Consider the following 20,830-nt stretch of genomic DNA (forward strand, 5'->3'; position numbering starts at 1 on the left):
AAATCATAAGCAGAATAGAATGACATTGTTTGATATCTCCAAGTTTTAGGAAGGTTTGTTAGCAAGCAATAGATAACCAAAATAGACCCCCTATTTGTAAATCAGGTGGGTGCACTTCAGGTAGATTTATGGCTAAGCTATTTAGCTGTCCTTTTTCCCATCAAGTTCACACTCCAAAGTCAATTACTAACCAAAATTAAGCTACAGTCAGAAAAGCTTGCTACATGACTGACTAAAGAATAAGCACCAAAGCAATATTAAAAGGTCTAACATTAATTTTTCAAAACATCAAATCCTTTTGACAAATTCTTACCAGCGCAAATTCGTGAGATACCCTTCCATCTGGAGGCAGTTTTGCACCAAAACCTAGAGCTGGAAACATTTTATCACTGTCATAATCTTGAACGATTTCTCCCACTGCTTTTAGTGCCATACCATAGGCATTCAGTTGGTAAGGATTCATGTAGTGGAGGGAAGTGGGCTGAGCAGGGTTGCCTGATGACAGAACACATATTTCAAACATATGCAATTCGGCTAAATACATTTAACAAGATTTTTCTTAGTGTCTATTTCAGAATGAAATATTCAAAATTATGTCTTTCTGCCTATATACAGTGTGTTAAATCATTTCTTTTTGGATGGATATTAACATAGGAATATTTGTTACATTATATTAGACATATAGAAAGTTCTAAGATATGCCAAAGCATATGCAGAAATTTTCAGAAATGATTCTTATTTTCAATGCCACAGGCTATTTTTGAGTTTTTGTTCCGGTAGTATAAAAGTACTTTTGTTAATCTTATTTTATTATAATCTTTAACTTTTTTTTTTTTTTTTTTTTTTTTTTTGAGACGGAGTCTTGCTCTGTCGCCCGGGCTGGAGTGCAGTGGCCGGTTCTCAGCTCACTGCAAGCTCCGCCTCCCGGGTTTATGCCATTCTCCTGCCTCAGCCTCCGAGTAGCTGGGACTACAGGCGCCCGCCACCTCGCCCGGCTAGTTTTTTTTTTTTGTATTTTTTATTAGAGACGGGGTTTCACCGTGTTAGCCAGGATGGTCTCGATCTCCTGACCTCGTGATCCGCCCGTCTCGGCCTCCCAAAGTGCTGGGATTACAGGCTTGAGCCACCGCGCCCGGCCAATCTTTAACTTTTAAACAAAATCATGCGCCTTTAGCTTGAATCCTTATGCCTATGGCAAGATGACCCAATAGATTTAATGGACTTCAATAATTATTAAGGCTTTGTAATGTTTTATCACCAATATAAACTGAATATTTGAGAAATATCCCAATTTAGCACTTAAAAAAGGGAAGCATAGTGATTTTCAAGTGCAGGCTGATTAAATATCTAGATCTAAAAAATTCTTCACAACTTTTTAACTAGACATTAAGCTAGGAGCCAGAGGCCAGAGTCAAGTCTTGCCATTTGTACGGCAGCCTCTATAAAATAAATCCTACCACTGTGTTTACCAGGAGGACAAAATGAGATTACATGTTTAAAAGTGATTAAAAATAATGAAGCACCATAGGATTGTAAGTTGAACTGCTACAGTTATTATGGTCTGGGTCATCCAGAAGGTTGTGAATTTCAAAGTGCTTATACTGTGTAGGATGTTGCACTTGAATAGCGATGAAATTGAGAGAAAGTGTAATGTATTAATATGTGCTACCACTCAAACACATTGAGATTCACATCAAGTTGCCCTAATTACCAGCATAAAGGCAGCCTGAAAGTCCATTTGGTTTCTTAAGTGAAAATGGAAAGTTAAATGAGACTAGACTCCTAACAGCACATAAAGCTCAATTTTACATTAAAGCATTGCCTGAGGAAGAAAAGGCTCAGGGCATAGTTTTTCTGATAAGGAAAAAAAAAAAAAATAATAAAAAGCACTTGAGATCCAGAGAGAAACAAAATAAAGATCTCCCCTTGGGTTATCTGACAGGTAATCATACACATAATATTTTTGCCCTAAAAACAATTAATTGCACTTTTTTTTTTTTTTAATATCTATTTCCAAGAGTTACTATCATTCAGGGGCTGGCTCCACAGAACAAAATCACTAAAAAAGTATCTTCTGACCAAAATGGCCTAATGTTCCCCTCAACTTCACGAAACTTGTAGAAAGTTTCTTCTTGACTATAAGACCCTGATTGCTCTTTTCTTAGACCTCTCACTTTAGAAAACTTGCAATTGTAAATTCTTCCTTTGCCCCTTTGAGATGTAAATCTTGTACAACAAAGGAGTATCTTTCTCAAGGACATGGAAGGCATCCCTCTGAAATATAAACATCCAGAAAAACAGCAGCCCTATTTTCCAGTCTCCGTGAGAAGATAGACGCCTAACTTCAATAAGCACCAATTAGCAAACAGAGATGGCCTAAGCACACAAACCAACTTCCGTGCTAATGTCCTCTAGGACTTTTCCAGTAGCTCACCTCAGCAAGCACAAACACTCCAACCTTTTGTTTTGGAGTAGATGAGTTCAATTTTTGTCTTCTATTGTAATAGTCCTGACTCCTTTGCAATGGTCTTAAAGCCTTTCTTGCCTTTTTAATGTGTCCAGTGTGATTTTTTCTTTGACACTTCCTCCTAAAGTAGGGACTGTGCCACTTGATCCACAGCCCAGTGGAATCAGAGATAAAAAATACCATTACTAAACTAAATGGTTATTTAACACAACTCTCATGCCTGAAATCCTAGCACTCTGGGAGGCTGAGGTGGGTGGATAGCTTGAGCCCAGGAGTTCACAACCAGCCTGGCCAACATGGTGAAACCCTGCCTCTACAAAAAATACAAAAATCAGCTGGGTGTGGTGGCATATGCCTGTAGTCTCAGCTGCTCAGGAAGCCGAGATGTGGGAGATCACTTGAGCCCGGGAGGTCAAGGGTTCAGTGAGCCCCTGATAGTGCCACTGTACTCCAGCCTGAGCAACAGAGCAAGGCCCTGTCTCAGAAACAAACATAAACAAACAAACAAACACTTCCCTCAACTCTCAAAGTCACAAATATAGAAGAGTTTTAACCCAATGGTGACAGTATGGCAAATACTTTTACTTCACTATGAAAACTGTAAATAAAAAAATACAATTAATACCCCAGAACATATAAACATTTTAACCTATCATGCATAGCTGGGCCCCTTGTACCCATACAGAGATGTCACCTATCTCTTTCCAGCATCTTCCTCTACGCCAGTCTCTTCACATTACTGCTAATGATACTTTCCCTCCCACCTCTACCTGTCTGAAATTCACCTTCTCCTCCTCCAGCTTATGTCTCACACATACTAGACAACCCTCTTTGTTTATTCCAGCCCTTATTGTCTTTTCTCTTACACTGTTATGGATCTTGTGTTCTGTACCAAAAAAAAAAAAAAAAGGCAATTTAAAGTATTGAGTCAACTCCTTGAGTCTGGGACAGTGTTTGTATTTCCTCTGTATCTGCAAAGATGCTTATAAACAATAAATTTGTAGTAGGGTAATAACATTGGGGCCCAACTAATAGCCATAATAATTATAACATGGAACCTAACATGCATTGACCACTTGATGCCATAGCTCACTTAATCCTTTCAACAAACTGGCAATACAGATACTTTTATTATACCCAATATTATCAAAATTATATCTGATTTTGCTTTAGAGATGTACTATGCCTTTGTAAGAAAATCACAGTTCAATAGAATATTTTTAACAGTTTATTGGGACGTAATGACATAAGTTACATATTAACCATTTAAAATATATAATTCAGCTGGGCATGGTGGCTCATGCCTGTAATCCCAGCACTTTGGGAGGCCAAGGTGGGTGGATCACTTTGAGTTCAGAAGTTCGAGACTAGCCTGGGCAACATGGCGAAATCTCATCTTTACAAAAACACAAAAATTAGCCAGGAGTTGGTGGCATGTGCCTCTAGTCCCAGCTACTTGGGAGGCTGAGGCTGGAGAATCACTTGAGCCCTGGAAGTAGAGGTTGCAGTGAGCTGAGATTGCACCACTGTACTCCAGTCTGGGTGACAGAGTGAGACTCCCTCTCAAAAAACAAAACAAAATAAGACAAAACAAAGAACAATTCAATGATGGTTAGTATATTCATAGTTATGTGCAATCATCACTATAGTGAATTTTAGAACATTTTCATCACTTCAAAAAGAAACTGTACCCATTAGTTACCACCCTAGCCCTAAATAATGAATCATCATCTTTGTGTCTCCGATTTGCCTCTTCTTGACAGTTCATAAAAACAGAATCACATAACATGTCATCTTTTGTAACTAGCTGCTTTCACTTAGCTTACAGATCTCAACTATCGTCTATATTGTATCATGCATGTATTAGTGCTTTATTATTGTTTATTGCAGAATAGTATTCCATTGTATGGATTTTCTTTATCATTTATCACTTGTTAGACATTTGGGTTGCTTCCACAATTGGGATATTATGCTGTTATATATATTCACGTACAAGTTTTTGTGCTGATATATGTTTTTATGTCTCTTGAGTATATATCTAGGAATGAAATTGCTGGGTCATATGGCAACTCTATATTTAACAATGTGAGGAACTTAGCAAAGTGTTTTTCTAAAGTGGCTGTACCATTTTACATTCCCACTGATATAGTTTGGATGTTTGTCCCCTCCAAATCTCAATGTTGGTGATGGGGCCTGGTGGGAGGTGTTTAGGTCATGGGGTAGGATCCCCCATGAATGGCTTGGTACCATCTTCATGGTAATGAGGGAGTTCTCACTCTGTTAGTTCATGTGAGAGGTGGTTGTTAAAAAGAGCATGGTACCTCCTCCTCCTCTCTCTCTCTTGCTCCCACCATGTAATATGCTGGATGCCCCTTTGCATTCCATCATGATTGAAAGCTTCCTGGGTCTCACCAGAAGCCAAGCAAATGCTGGTGCCATGCTTATGCAGCCTGCAGAACTGTGAGCTAAATAAACCTACTTTCTTTACAAATTACCCGGTCTCAGGTATTCCTTTACAGCAATGCAAATGAACTAACACAACCACCAACAATGTTAGGAGAATTCTGATTTCTTCATTTCGTCACCAGCACTTGTTATTTGACTGTTTTCTTATAGTCACCCTAGTGGGTATGAAATGATATCTCATTATAGTTTTGATTTGGATCTCCTGATGCCTAAGTTGGCCAAGAATCATTTCATGTGCTTATAGGCCACTTTGTATATTCTTCTTTGGAGAAATCTCTATTTAGATCCTTTGCCCATTTTTAACATTGGATTATTTGTCTTTTTTATTGAATTGTAAGTTATTTATATATTCTAGACTCAAGTCCCTCATGAGATGTATGATTTTCAAACATTTTTTCCACTCTGGGGGATGTCTTTTCATGTTCTTGATAGTGTCCTTCAAAGCATAAAAAGTTTTGATTTTGAAGTTCATTTTATCTACTTTGTTGTTGTTGTTGCTCATGAGTTTGGTGTCTTATTTAAGAATCAACTGCCAAATCCGAGCTCATGAAGATGCAGCCCTGTTTTCTTCTGAGAATTATATAGCATTAGCTTTTACATTTAAGTATTTGATCCACTTTGAGTTAATTTTTGTATGTGGGAAGAGCCCAATTTCATGCTTTTGCATGTGGCTATCCAGTTGTCCCAGCACCATTTGCTAAGAAGACCAGTCTTCCCCCATTGCATTGTTTTGGTATTATTCTTGAAATCAGTTGACCTTAGACATCAGGGTTTACTTCTGCAAACTTGTATCCATTTCACTGATCTGTATAATCATCTTTATGCCAATAGGACACCGTCTTACTTACTGTTGCTTTGTAGTAAGTTTTAAAAGTGAGAAATATGACTCCTCCTACTTCAACGTTCTTTTTCAAGTTTGCTTTAGCTCTTTTGGGTCCTTTGCAATTTCATATTAATTTCCATATGAATTTCCTCCAAAAAGTCCTTTCAGACTTTGATAAGGATTGCTTTAAATAAATTTCATGTTAATTTCCATATGAATTTCTTCCACAACGTCTTTTCAGATTTTGATAAAGATTGCTTTAAATCTGTTGATCACTTTGGTGAATAGTGTCACCTTAATAGTGTGGAGTCTTCTAATCCATAAGCATGGCTGGTTTTTCTCTTTATTTTGATTTTTAATTTATCTCAACAATTTTTTTATTTTTTCAGAAAATAGTTTGCACTTATCTTGTTTCAGAGTTGTTGGACTATAAGTTTTGCACTTCTCGTTTTCCATTCTTTTAACCATATTTGTTTATTTTATAAACAGGTATTCACAATTTCACAATCAGTATACTATAAAAAGATTTCCATAAAGAAGTTACTCTCCAATGTTCTTAGCTCACCTAATTGACTGGTGCTAGTCACCTTCCGTTAGTTCATTATGTATACTTCTAATATTTATGCATTTATATTGTTATGTGCCCCGATTTTTATATAAAGGGCAGCACACTGATAACTGATAACTCTGTTCTCTACTTTGGTCTTTTCATTTAACAATATATCTTAGAAGTCTTTCCATATTAGTAGAAAGAATGGTCCACTTTCCTTTCTTCTCTCTTTTTCCCCTACCCTTCCTCCCTCCCTCCCTCCCTCCCTCCCTCCCTCCCTCCCTCCCTTCCTTCCTTCCTTCCCCTCATTCTTTCCTTTTGGTGGCTGCATACTGTTTCATTCTGTGGCTGAACCACAGTTTATTTCACCAGTACCCAGCTGGTATACTCTATGAAGCTTTCTGATTTTTTTTTTTTTTACAAATTACTATGAACTATGGCATTTTCTGTGAGTGCAGGTTATTCTGTATTACATATATTTCCAGAAGAAGAATTGCTAGTTACATTTATTCATAAGTATAATATTCCTTTTGATACTATGATAAATTGTTTTCTGAATTTCATTTTCTAATTGTTTCTTGAAAGTGCGTAAAAGAACTGAGTTTTATATATTGATCTTCTATCCTGAAAACCTGCTGAACTTATTTATTGGTTATAGTAGATTTTCAGTGGATTCCTTAGGGTCTTCTGTGTACAAGATCATGCCATCTGCAATAAGGATACTTTTATTTCTCCCATTCTTATCTGGATATTTTGTATTTAGTTTTCCTGCCTAATGGCCTTGGCTACAACCTGCAGTATAATGTTGGATAGAGGAGGTGGGAGCATACCTTTTTGTCTTGTTTTTCATCTCAGGAGGAAAATGTCAAGCTTTTCACCACAAAGTATCATGTTATTTGTGGACTTTACATAGATTCCCTCATTGGATTAGGAAATCCCTTTCTGTTTCTAGTTTGTTGAGTGTTTTTAACATGAAAGTGCACTGGACTTTGTAAAATGCATTTTCTGCATCAATTGAGATGATCGTGTGGTTTCAGTGTTTTCTTCTATCGATAGGGTGTTGATAACAGTTTGGCTGTGTCCCCACCCAAATTTCATCTTGAACTGTAGCTCCCATAATTCCGATGTGCCATGGGAAAGGCCCGGTGGGAGGGAATTGAATCATAGGGGTGGGTCTTTCCCATGCTATTCTCATGATAGTGAATAAGTCTCATAAGATCTGATGGTTTTATAAAGGGGAGTCCCCTTGCAAATGCTCTCTTGCCTGCTACCATGTAAGACATAACTTTGTTCCTCATTCTCCTTCTGTCATGATTGTGAGGCCTCCCTAGCCCTGTAGAACTGTGAGTGAATTAAACCTCTTTCCTTTATAAATTACCCAGTCTTGGGAATATCTTTATTAGCAGCATGAAAGAAGACTAATACAGGTGTGTTATGTTATTTGATTTTTCAATATTAAAAATCTTCTTATTGCAAGGACAAATCTTACTTTGTTAGGGTGTGTAATTCTCTCGGTATCAAGATAATATTAACCTCACAAAATGAGCTGGGAAGTAACCTTCTTTCATATTTCAGAAGAGTCTGTGAAGAATTGGAATTAATTCCTCTTTAGATATTTGTTAGAACTGACCAATGAAGCTCCCTGGCCCTAGGTTGAGATTAATCTTGTGGATAGTCTTCTAAAAACCACTAATTCAGTCATTTTACTGGTTATAGGTCTACTCTGATTATCTGTTTCTTCTCAAGTCAATGTTTCTTCTCAAATCAAAAATGTTTGTCTTTTTATTGAATAAATTCTTATCTTAGTAGTTGTGCTAGTATTTATCAGTGAACAAAATATAGTATTTTAAAGCGTTGAATTTTAGGTATTATTTCTTTTTGTTTGTTTGTTTTATTTTGTTTTGTTTTTGAGATGGAGTCTCACTGTCGCCCAGTTTGGAGTACAGTGGTGCAATCTTGGCTCACTGCAACCTCTGCCTCTTGTCTTCAAGCAATTCTCCTGCCTCAGCCTCCTGAGTAGCTGGGACTTCAGGTGTGCACCACCATGCTTGGCTAACTTTTGCATTTTTAGTAGATATGGGGTTCACCATGTTGGCCACGCTGGTCTCAAACTACTGACCTCAGGTGATCCGCCCCCCCTCAGCCTCCCAAAGTGCTGGTATTACAGGCATGAGCCACCATGCCTGGCCTTAGGTATTATTTCTATGTTCTGTATTATGCTGAATAAAACACGAGTAAAAATGATTAATGGAAACCACACTGTTGGAGAATGAACGTGACATGCAGTGAAAGCTGAATTAGAGTCTGGTCTTATCTGTAGTTCTAACTCTAGAACTAACAAGCCAAGTGTATTTATTAGTAAAAAGATTTCCTGGATCTGAGGGTCCTCACTTGTATAAGAGGAGGGTTCAATTAAGTGATTTCTAAGGTACTTTGTTCCCTAAAGTTTCTTTTATTTTGTAAAATGTGCATCATTGTGAGATAAATATGAAATAAAGACAATATAAGGTGGGACCCATAGATATAATAAGCCATTTGAAAGAAAAAATAGACAAATATAAACTAGTGGCAACTTCTGGTAAAAGTTACATAATGAGGTTCACATTCTGATGATACATAATAACTAATTTCAAATGATTGTTCTGTTTGAAATAAAGTTGCTTCAACATAAAAGTCCACTATCTTTTTTTTCTTAAAAGGTTTAATACATAAATTATGAAAATCCATACATGGACTGTTACATATCAGTCCCTCTAAGTGAATTAGATATTAATATGTTAACATGAGTAATTATTAAAAATTAATAATTGAGTAAATGTGAACCAACTTTATAAAGGACAGATACTGTTGAATTATATTTATATAAATTCATACATACAAAAGTACTGTAAAAATGAGGATTATCACTTGATACACTTCAGAATTATAGTTATATAAAGAAAAGAACAGAGGGTAGGAGAATGGGTCAGAGATATACAATAGGCTTCAGTACATCTAAAATTTGTATTCTTTTAAACACATGTAAAACAATGACAATATTTCAATATATAATAAATCTGAATGATACTATTAGCATTTTTGTTATATTATTTCTAGCCTTTTGTATATCTGAACTATTTCACAACTTTAAAAAGAAAAATTTATGTATATTTTATATGGAAAACTTCAGAAGTATATGAATATAGGAATAAATTAACACTCATGAAAATATAAATTTATTTTTCATGTAATTGCTGATGATTTTTATCAGGGGATAACCAAACCACTCACCATTTGATGCTGTAAAATCAATAGCCACTGTGAAATTGATTTGCGTCCTGGAATAGAAGTAAACAAGAATCATTGATAATGAAATAACCTGATAAAAGGAGTTTCTTTTCCATTTGGGTTATATGTTTTAATGTCACTAATTTCTCAAACGTTAATTAAGAGCAATATATTACAGTATATATTGTTTAGCATCAGAAAGGCAGTTTTACATAGTGAGAACTTGGCAAAAATATATTTATAGTTACATATATTTATAGTCACAGAAAAGGAAAACTAAAGTCTCAGGAATAAAAGTAGCTCCTATTTTGGAGTATGATAACTAAGTAAGTGACTCATAACAAAGTAGTCAAAATGCAAATAATTGTTTTCCAGCCTCAATGCCACCATTTATTATTATCTGTTTCCAAAATTGTTCTGTAGTAATCATGAAATTAGCATGCCCTTAAAAGTGTTGCATTGCTAAAATCATCTCTAATAATGTCATTCCTTAAACTAATTCTATTTGACAATCCCCCAAACACAAGATTTTCTCCAGCATCCCTTCCTGATAAAACTCACAAGAAGCTAGGCATTGAAGGAATACTCCGTGAAATAATAAGGGCCATCTATGACAAATTCACAGCCAATATCATACTGAATGGGCTAAAACTGGAAACATTCCTCTTGAGAACTGGGACAAGTCAAGGATGCCCACTCTCACCACTCCTATTCCACACAGTACTGGAAGAGCGGGCCAGAGCAATTCAGCAAGAGAAAGAAATAAAAGGCATCCAAATGGGAAAATAAGTCAAACCATCTCTCTTCACGGACCATATGATTCTATACCTAGAAAATCCTAAATACTATACTAAAAGGCTCCTGGAACTGATAAATTCTGCAAAGTTTCAGGATACAAAATCATGTACAAAAATCAGTAGCATGTTTATACAACAGTAACATTCAAGTTGAGGGCTAAATGAAGAATGCAATCCCATTCCCAAGAGTGATACACAAAAAATAAATATATATAGGAATAAATGCAACCAAGGCAGTGAAATATATCTACCAGGAGAACCATAAAACACTTCAAAAGAAATCATAGAACATACAAAAGAAAAAACATTCCATACTCATGCATTGGAACAATCAAAATTATTACAATGGCCACACTGCCCAAAACAATCTAAATATTCAATGTTATTCCTATCAAACTACTAACGTCACTTTTCACAGAATTAGGAAAAACTATTCTAAAGTTCCTAGGGAACCCAGAAAGAGCCTGAAGAGTCAAAGCAATCTTAAGCAAAAAGAACAAAGCCAGAGGCATCACATTACTTGACTTTTGAGTATAAGACTAACCAAAACAGCATAGCACTGGTACAAAAGCAGACACAGACCAATGGAACAGAATAGAGAGCTCAGAGATAAAGCTGCACATCTATAGATAACTGATCTTGGACAAAGTTGACTAAAATAAGCAATGGGGAAATTCAGTGAATAGCATTTTATTGAATAGCATCTATTTAATAAATGGTGCTAGAATAACTGGCTGGCCACATGCAGAAGAATGAAACTTGACCCCTACCTTTCACCATATACAACAATTATTAAATCAAGAAGGATTAAAGATTTAAGTATGAGACCCCAAACTATAATTATCCTAGAAGAAAACCTTGAAAACACCATTCTGGATATTGGCCTTGGTAAATAATTTATGACTAAATCCTCAAAAGTAATCATAACAAAAACAAAATTGATAAGTAGGACCTAATTAATCTAAAGAGCATCTGCACAACAAAAGAAACTATCAATAGAGTGAACAGACAACTTAAAGAATGGGAGAAAATATTCACAAACTATGCATCTGACGAAAGTCTGATATCCAGAATCTACAAGGAACTTAAACCAACAAGCAAAAAACCCAATTAAAAAATGGGCAAAAGAAATGAACAGACACTTCTAAACTAGACAACATACATGAAAAAATGCTCCACACCAGTAATCATCAGAGAAATGCAGATCACAAGCACAATGAGATAACATCTCACGTTAGTCAGAATGGCTCTTACAATAGTGTCAAAAAACAACAGAGTTTGGCCAGGCTGTGGAAGAAAGGGAAGAATGCTTATACAATGTTGGTGAGAATGTAAACTAGCTCCAGCCACTGTGGAAAGCAGTTTGGAGTTTTCTCAAAGAATTTAGAACTACCACTGGACTCAGCAATCCCATTACTGGGCATATACTCAAAAGAAAACAAATCATTTTACCAAAAAGACACATGCACTCCATGTTCATTGCAGCATCATTCAGAATAGTGAAGACATGGAGCCAAACTAGGTGCTCATCAACAGTGGATTAGATATAAAAAACAGTGGTACATACACACCATGGAATGCTACACAGCCACAAAAAAGAATAAAGTCATGCCCTTTGCAGCAACTTGGATATAGCTGGAGGCCAATAGCCTAGGCAAATTAATGCAGGGACAGAAAGCAAACACCACACATTCTTCCCTATAAGTGTGAGCTAAACACTGGGTACTCATGGACATAAAGATGGCAACAACAGACACTGGTGACTACTAGAGGAGAGAGGGAAGAAGGATGTCTTGAGGGCTGAAAAATGAACTGTTGGGTACTATGCTGAGTACCTGGGTGACGGGATCATTTGTACTCTTAACCTCAGCATCACACAATATATCCAGGTAACAAACATGCACATGTAACTCTTGAATCTAAAATAAAAGTTGAAAAAAGAAACACACAGGATTTTCTTTTGTTTTCTTCAGAAATGAAGCATTTCAGATACTACTAGTCTCCCATTGCTCACAGCATTTCTCTCTGTGTGTTTTTGTGTATGTGTATGTGTGCATGTGTGTGTGGTGTATTTACAGATATAGATAAATACAGATATGTAGTGATTGATGAAATATGTTACAAAATGCTCCTCAACTTGCAGTGGGGTTACATCCTGATAAATCAACCATAAGTTGAAAACACTGTAAGACAAATGCATTTAAATACCTAACCTAAGGAAAGTCATAGTTAACTCTAGCCTATTTTATTGTGCTCTGAACGCTTCCATTAGCCTATAGTTGGGCAAAATAATCTGGCAACACAATACACTTTAGAGTATCAGTTGTTTACCCAGTGATCCTGTGGCTGACTGGGAGCTGTGGCCACTGCCCAGCATCAGAGAGTATCATACTGCTTTTCTTTCTACTGAATGCGTACTGATTTTGCACCATGGTAAAGAAAAATCTTGTTGAACTATTGTAACTTGGGGACCGTGTGTGTGTGTGTGTGTGTGTGTGTGTATGTGTGTGTGTATATAGTGTGTGTGTATATATATGTGTGTGTGTATGTGTGTATATATGTGTGTGTGTATATATATATATATATTTCAGCACATGGTTGTTACCCAAAGTTATTTTACTGAATTAGTTTAGTTTTTTTTTCTGATGGAAACTAATGAGGTGGTGGCATTCACATAAGAAATTCACTTTTTTGAGTATACCTATGACTCTATATGTAATTCCATCTCTTTCTTACCAGAGAAAATATACAAACACAAATACATGACAATGCTATAAGTACTGTAATAACGTGGAATCACATTTAATCTACAAAATAATTTTTAATTAAAAGTAAATCATCTGAAAACATGAGTACCTTATTTTTTTAGCAACAAATTACTTTTGACACACAGCACGATTGATTTAACACTTTGAAGTTTGGAACTATTGGATAAATAATGATGGGATTTAAATAAAGCTATCTGATTCTGCTATTACAGCATAGGGTCCCTTGTAGTTCTCTTTGTAAAAACTATAGTGATATTTCCTTCTTTCTCCAAATATCCAGCCGGGAAAGACGTAAATGCAATGCAGGTATTGAATCAAATTCGCACATTGTTTTTTTTTTTTTCCCCTTACGGAAACAAAAACCTTTCTTGCTTACATTTAATAAAAACGAGTATAGATTCCCTTTATACAAATAGCTATATGGTATTTTTTTCTCACAGTAGAAATCAGGTTTATAGGCTAAGAATATAGGCTAATTTGGAGCATAATACTAACCAGCATGAACCTAAGTGAGTACAAACTTTTAAAAAAAGAATATAGTAAGACTTCTGGGAGAACATTTTCAGATAAAAGCCCCTTTGAGGGACTGAAAAGAACAATCACCATCAGCAGACTGCTTTGTCACGCTGTGGTAGGGAGAGAAATGACTGTGACACACAGCAGTATGGTAGATTAGAAAGGGTGTGGATTTTGAATCTGAATGAACTGGGTTTGAGTCCCAGCAACCCAGTTGGTGACCTTAGCCAAATTTCAAAACTCTTGGAGGGCAGGTACCTGGACCATAGAAATGAAATGAGAACTGAAAGGCAACAACATGAGATACTACATACATGTTTTATTTTACGCACATAATATATATACATATATCATAAGATATTCACATTATATATATCACACATTATATATAATGTGACGTTACATGGCTACTACCAGTTAACCACACAATAATTTTAAAGAGAAGATACTATCATCTTCTTTTTACAGAGAAGGAAATCTATGCTCACAAAACTTAATAATTTCCACACCAGTAATAAACAAGAGCATTGGAATTTGAATTCACATTCAACTACAAAGACCATAATCATAACCTCTATACTAATCTGTTTCTCCAGTTAAATATTTGCAAACTTCCTGGCTATAATAGGCACACAATAAAGGATATGGATTCTATTATTAATATGCTGCAATCCTGGAAAAAATTCTACATAGAAGTTCTTAATGGTAAAACAAATCTGGATATAATCTCATGCTTGGGCAAATTTTTCCTTCTATCAAATATGTTATCAAATATATAAATAACAAAATAATCTATATATTCTTTTTTATGTTATTTTATTCAAATAACACCTCATTAGGAATAAAAAATAACTTTGAGCTTTAAGAATATATGTTTTAGCAGATTATAAAGATCACATGCTACACATCCTATGCTATACATCCTAGGCTACCCTGAAGAACAAGTTAGAAACAATCATAAAACAAATGTGTCCACTTGCCCAGTAAATACAGTGAGGTGGTTTCCAATATTTGGAAGTTCAGTCTTTGGTTCAATGTCGGTACACTGTAGGAAAATACACATTATTATCTTGATTCGACTCTCTCTTGTAACAGCATCTTCACAATGCTTTCCACATATTGAAACTTCACAGTATTTGCTGGACGAATGGATACATTTGTTTTATGATTGTTTCTAACTTGTTCTCCAGGGGAGCCCAGGATGTGTGGCATAACCGTCAACTTCCTAGAAGCATTGGTTGCAGATACGAGACTTCAGTAATCATAGATGCAAAGGTCCTCTCAAAGCCAAAGTTGTGCCTACCAAAGCTACAAAGAAAAGTTATGGCTATTCACTAAAGAATCATACATAAGAGTTAAAAAGAAGGAGAGAGCAGAGGCCAGGCACAGTGGATCACACTTATAATCCCAGCACTCTGAGAGGCTGAGGTGGGAGGATCACTTGAAGCCAGGAGTTCGGGACCAGCCTGGGCAACATACTGGGACCCAGTCTGAATACAAACTTTAAAAAATAACCAGGTGGGGGAGTGTACACTTGTAGTCCCAACTACATAGGAGGCTGAGGTGTGATGATTTCTTCAGCCTAGGAATTTGAGGCTGTAGTGAGCTATAATTGCACTATTGCACTCCAGCTTGGGCAACAGAGTGAGACACTGTTAAAAAATGAAAATAAAAAGGAGCAGATATTTAGAATTAAACTAACTTACTAAAACTATCAATAGCTAAACTACATTACAAAACCATGTAGACTATGTACAACAAAACAATGAACTGCAGAAAAGAAAAAAAGATAAGAAAAAGAGAGGGAAAGAAGGTAAGAAGGAAGGAAGGAAGAAGAACGAAAGGCAGGACCAATGAGCACTGTTGAAATCCAGGGCACTTTTTGTATCTACGACTATTGAAGTCTTGTATCTGCAACCAATGCTTCTAGGAATTTGATGGTTATGCTACACATCCTAGGCTACCCTGAAGAACAAGTTAGAAACAATCATAAAACAAATGTGTCCACTTGCCCAGTAAATACAGTGAGGTGGTTTCCAATATGTGGAGACTTACACTCTTAAGCCTAAGTATAAAAGGTGGATGCATTCGTTTAGCACTAAATGATAAATAAGACCATTTGGTAATTACAGTGCAACAGAGACACTCAATGAGTAAAGCAGAATCCTGAAGCGTATTTGATGACTGATTGATGACAAGATTTGATTAATTCTTTGTCTCATTCTGCATGTCAGGAAGAATCTCTCGCCTTTATTACTTTGAATCAGCAGCAGCATTCAGCTGAGAAGGAAAATACTATGGCTTACTAAATAAAGCAGCTCATGGTAGCGATGATCACTAGGCTAACTACTATCACAACATTGAGATTCTTCTACTTAGAAAACCACAGTTCAACAATGATTTATGGAGCACCTTCCAACAGCCAAGCACTGTGCTATAGGATCAAGAGAAACAGGAGCAAATAAAACACCATTCCTGAACTCACAGGGCAAAACTCCAGTTTTATATTGTTAAAAAACAATGACAAAGATAACACAGCATTTTATCATTGAATTCAAAATCAATAGCATAACCTAAAACTCACCTGCACATTTACTGTGAACATCAGTTTGTTCAACCCCATGATTCCTAAGGGTTTCCATTCATATTATAACACATACTTATCAAATCAAGTGCCATACTCTATGTATTTAGAAAATATTAACTGATAAAAATTTCAAAGAAAGTTCCTAGCAATACTATAATCTCAAGTTATAAAACAGGTTTCTTGAAGACTTTAATAAACAATCTGTTATGAAAGTAAATCAAACATTTCAGTCAGTCAAGTTGTTACCCCTTTTTCATTCTCTAATATTGCTTGAAGCCTAATGTTAGAGGAAAAAAAATCAATCATGTGTCAAAGGAAAAAAAAAATCCAAATTTATACAAGATTACTCCTGACAGAATATTCATAAAACAATCACATTTAAATCCTCGAAACATCTTGTTTAGGAAGTGTTACTTTAGCTGCCATTTTATGTTTCAGAAGTAGAAAAGACAGAAGGATTTCATAAAATCCAGTTAGCAGCATTATATTTTAGAATATAAAAAAGTTATGCCTGCCAAATTGCATGAGTTAGTACTAACATCTCATGAGACTTCCCAATACATATGTCCTAGTACTACTAAAATATGTACTTGGAAAATGTCCCTATTTTACTCTACCATCTTTCCAAAAGCTGTGAATGACAGAGAAATCAGATGTCAAGATGAGAATAATTTACTAGAACAGCAAAGATCCACAGGAAACAAGTATATATGGGAGTATCAAAGACAACGAGACACACATGTACACATACAGAGAGTAATACCATCTTACATGTGTTTTCTACAGCTGTTACTATGAATTCATTACAGAGAACTAACAAAACTCTGATGGCGATGTGCAGAAGGCTTGTTTTCCTTTCTTACCAATTTCAAATCTGGTTCAGTTGTACAAAGCGAACTTTGTAAATTATACAATGAATTTCTCCCACTCCTCTTTAAATTAATCTTGACAAACAGATTCAGATCCACTAGCTGTTGGTATCTAGAACTCAAAAATGTAGTTGGGATGCCCATCCAACAATAATATTCCTCTCATTCTTTCCATGTTGGTACCAGGACTATGCTTCTGCCTTAATTTACCAATACGCATTCTAGTTCACACTTTGGTTCTGGAACATGTCCTGAAGCCCTGGTGCACTTGCCTCAAACATTGTCATCCAACCTAACCCTTCTTGACCTTCTTTCACCCTGGGCTAAACTCTGAGCCCTTTTGTGTCTTATCTTCTTGCTTTTCTTAAAAGTGGTTCAACTACCTGAATGACAATGCAGACAGATGCCTGATTCCAAACTTTGCTGTATCTTCAAAATTCTGGCATCCCATGCCCATGAACTACTCAGTGAATTAAGATCTTGCCAAGTAAGATCTCTTAGAATGAGGGCAGGTTTTGAGATGCACAAATGCAATTCAGATATAAATACCTTCACTTATGATTCATGTGACCTTGAAAAAACTATTCGACCTTCTGCAGCTCACTTGTAAAGAATTATAAAACTTTCCTTGGATTGTTGCTGTGAGGACCATAAAAGCACCTGTCCTTTAGAAGGCCCATTAAGTAGTTGATTCATTATTATCACGATTACTGATACTAGTTTTTCAGAACCTGAGTTTAGTATACTTCTTTGAATACTGGATTTTCTAATGCTTATCAAATTTCTGGGTCTACCAGAGGTTCGGGTTATTTCTCAGTATCTGACCCTCCCATGTCAGATTTCCTTTCCTTCACACCCACTAATAAGGTCCCAACCTGCCCAACCCAAAACTGCACTATGAATTTATGATCTAACCTTATTAGGTGTTATCTAGGTACTTCCTCAAACAAAATTCTACTGCATGAAGTAATTGTAAACTTTGACTTTTGCCTTATTTTCCATCCTTTCTTTCCTTCACGCACTCTGGATTCCTGGGGATCAGTGAAATGTCAAAAGTAACAATAAAAAAATAACTGGAGACAAGAGATATGATTCCTCAACTTTTTATTCTTCATCCTTACTGAATCCAGTTTTTACAAATCAACAAAACTTTCTAATTTCTCTAGACTTTGAAGATTGATTTCTATATTTTTTCACATAATACTACTACTCCAAAATACAACTTCACAAGGAGGCTAGCTTATCTTCGTGCAATTCAAGAACACCTTATCAAAAAGGTATGCAAAATTGCTAACCTTTTTTCTAACCAATAGTTAGAAAATATATGTGACATAATCAAAATAAGCTAACAAAATAATCAACCCCAAACCGAAAATGTTAAGCATTGTCCATCAAAATCCTATTTAAAATGAGGTAGGTGCCAGAGAGGTAATGCCTGCCTAGTAGGAAGATAGTGAACTCTTGAGTCATATAGACTGGAGTTTGAATCCCAGAATCACCACTAGCTAGCTAGTTGTGACTCCTTGCAAAACTATCAACTCTCTGGGTCTCTGTTTTCTCATGATAGATAGGTAACAACCACTTTGAAGGAGACTTCTAAATGTTAGAAATAAAACTCTAAAGTACCTGCACATAGCAAATACTCTACATGCTGGGAGACGAATTCCTTGAGTAACCCATGCCATTTTCTCCTGGTTCATAATAATCCTCTTCTCTGTTGGGTCAGAAGAGAGTTCCTTCTTTATATTAACATAAATTTATCTTTCATGAGTCCTTCCTGTAATGTGGGTTAGTGATGTATCAAGGGTGGGGCAATGAAGCTCCAACCAGTACAGGCAGTAGAGGGGTACACTGTCTGTACAGAACTTAAATATAGTAATATATCTTGTGCATATGCAAACTACATTTTAATATCACCATACACTAGCAATTCTAAGCAATGTCAGTGACAAACTTTTTCCCACCCTACTACCTCCTGCCTTTGGTGAGCTACTGTTTTATGTATTTCTGTTTCTCCTGCTCCCAGCCCCCAACCTTTTAATTGCCCTCAACCATGAAACTATTTTAGAAATAGCAAAGTGTGTTGTTTACAATAGAATAATTTCACAGACATAGATGATAAAATTGTGTTCCTACAAAAGTTTCTAAGTTTCAAAGAAAAGTTATATGTTTAAAGAGAAAATTATTAGCACATCATCAGGAGGGAGAGATGTAAAGTTGTTTTTCTAGTATTAATAATAGTTTTGCAAAAATTCATTGCTGTTGCATCACTCAGTTCTTTCAGTTTTCACTGTGTGTGGCTAAAAGTGCACACTGTAACCAAGCAATGTAGCTATGAAACTGCCCAATACCAACAGACTGTCAATATTTGGCAAGATTAGTGCTAGCCCTGATGATGAGACATACCTGAAGAGTTTCCTTTGACTTTGAAATGGAGGACTCTGAAAAAACTTATCTGCAGCATAACATAAACTGGCAATGAAATCACAATCGTAAAGTATGTAACTAGACATCTCTAAGCTTTCCAAGTATACCTTTTTTTTTTTTTTTCCAGATGGAGTTTTGCTCTTGTTGCCCAGGCTGGAGTGCAACAGCACGATCTCGGCTCACTGCAACCTCTGCCTCCCGGGTTCAAGCGATTCTCCTGCCTCGGCCTCCCAAGTAGCTGGGATTACAGGCATGCACCACCATGCCTGGTGAATTTTTGTATTTTTAGTAGAGACGGGGTTTCTCCATGTTGGTCAGGCTGGTCTCGAACTCCCGACCTCAGGTGATCGGCCAACCTCGGCCTCTCAAAGTGCTGGGATTATAGGCGTGACCCACTGTGCCCAGCCCAAGTATACATTTTAAATGTACAAAAATGAGAATCAAACCTTAACCAAATCAATGTTTATGACAGTCTTCTTAATATTCCTAAAAGTTTGTTTTCTAGATCTTACTTTAGATGAGTTCAGTTTCGATATGATAATGTTCCATGTGAAAATATTTATAGACGGCAGAATGGCTTTGTTTTTATTAGATTTAACCCTACTCAGCACCTCAGGGTTTAGCTTTCCACTAATTTGATAAATGAAAGTACTTGGGTGCCACAACAAAAAGTATTATAAAAAATCCTAGACATGTATATTTCATTTTTGAATAAGAAATTGGATTAATGGTAAAAAACCTTTATAGTGTTGCATGTTCTGGCAAGATGTGCTCCCTGAAGCAACATATCCAATGCAATGACACTTTTTTTTTTTTTTTTAAGAAGAGGTCTCGCTCTGTTGCCAGGCTGACTGCACATCAGTGGCATCATCATGGCTCACAGCAGCCTCAACCTCTTGGGTTTAACAATCCCTGCACCTTAGCCCACTGAGTAGCTGGGAGAACACACATGTGCCATCAGACCAAACTATTATATTTTTTAATTTTTACGGAGATGCGGGCACATTATATTGCCCAGGCTGGTCTCACACTCCTGGGCTCAAGAGACTCACCTGCCTCAGCCTCTCAAAGTGCTGGGATTACAGGCGTGAGCCATCATGCCCAGCCTGCCAATTTTATAAAACTAAGTTAAATGTTTTACAGAATTATTTCAATTGTTCAAGTATTTTTAAGTAAAAAAAAAAAAAAAAAAAAAAAATCTAATGGGGCCTGTTGATGAAGGAACTTACTGATATTCAACTAGCCTCTACAATAAGTAGTATCAAGAAGCCCACTTTAGTCTTTAAGATTAGC

General features: G+C 36.2%; 1 protein-coding gene across 4 annotated transcripts in view; it reads right to left on the minus strand.

The window, feature by feature from the left end:
- Window positions 1–20,830, minus strand: part of CPNE8 (copine 8) — a 261,364-nt gene that overhangs the window by 42,051 nt on the left and 198,483 nt on the right. For 3 of the 4 annotated variants that reach the window (XR_004059563.1, XM_030938808.1, XM_030938810.1), the window contains 2 exons: window positions 9,577–9,623; window positions 314–495 (listed from right to left, as the gene is read on the minus strand). Coding sequence is in view for 3 of the 4 variants with exons in the window: in XM_030938808.1 (XP_030794668.1) it covers window positions 314–495; window positions 9,577–9,623 (229 nt within the window). In the remaining variant the exon portion in view is untranslated. The remainder of the gene's footprint in view (window positions 1–313; window positions 496–9,576; window positions 9,624–20,830) is intronic. The other variant, XM_030938809.1, reaches the window with a different exon arrangement.

Source organism: Rhinopithecus roxellana, chromosome 10 (assembly GCF_007565055.1).
Source record: "Rhinopithecus roxellana isolate Shanxi Qingling chromosome 10, ASM756505v1, whole genome shotgun sequence".
Lineage (NCBI taxonomy): Eukaryota > Metazoa > Chordata > Mammalia > Primates > Cercopithecidae > Rhinopithecus > Rhinopithecus roxellana.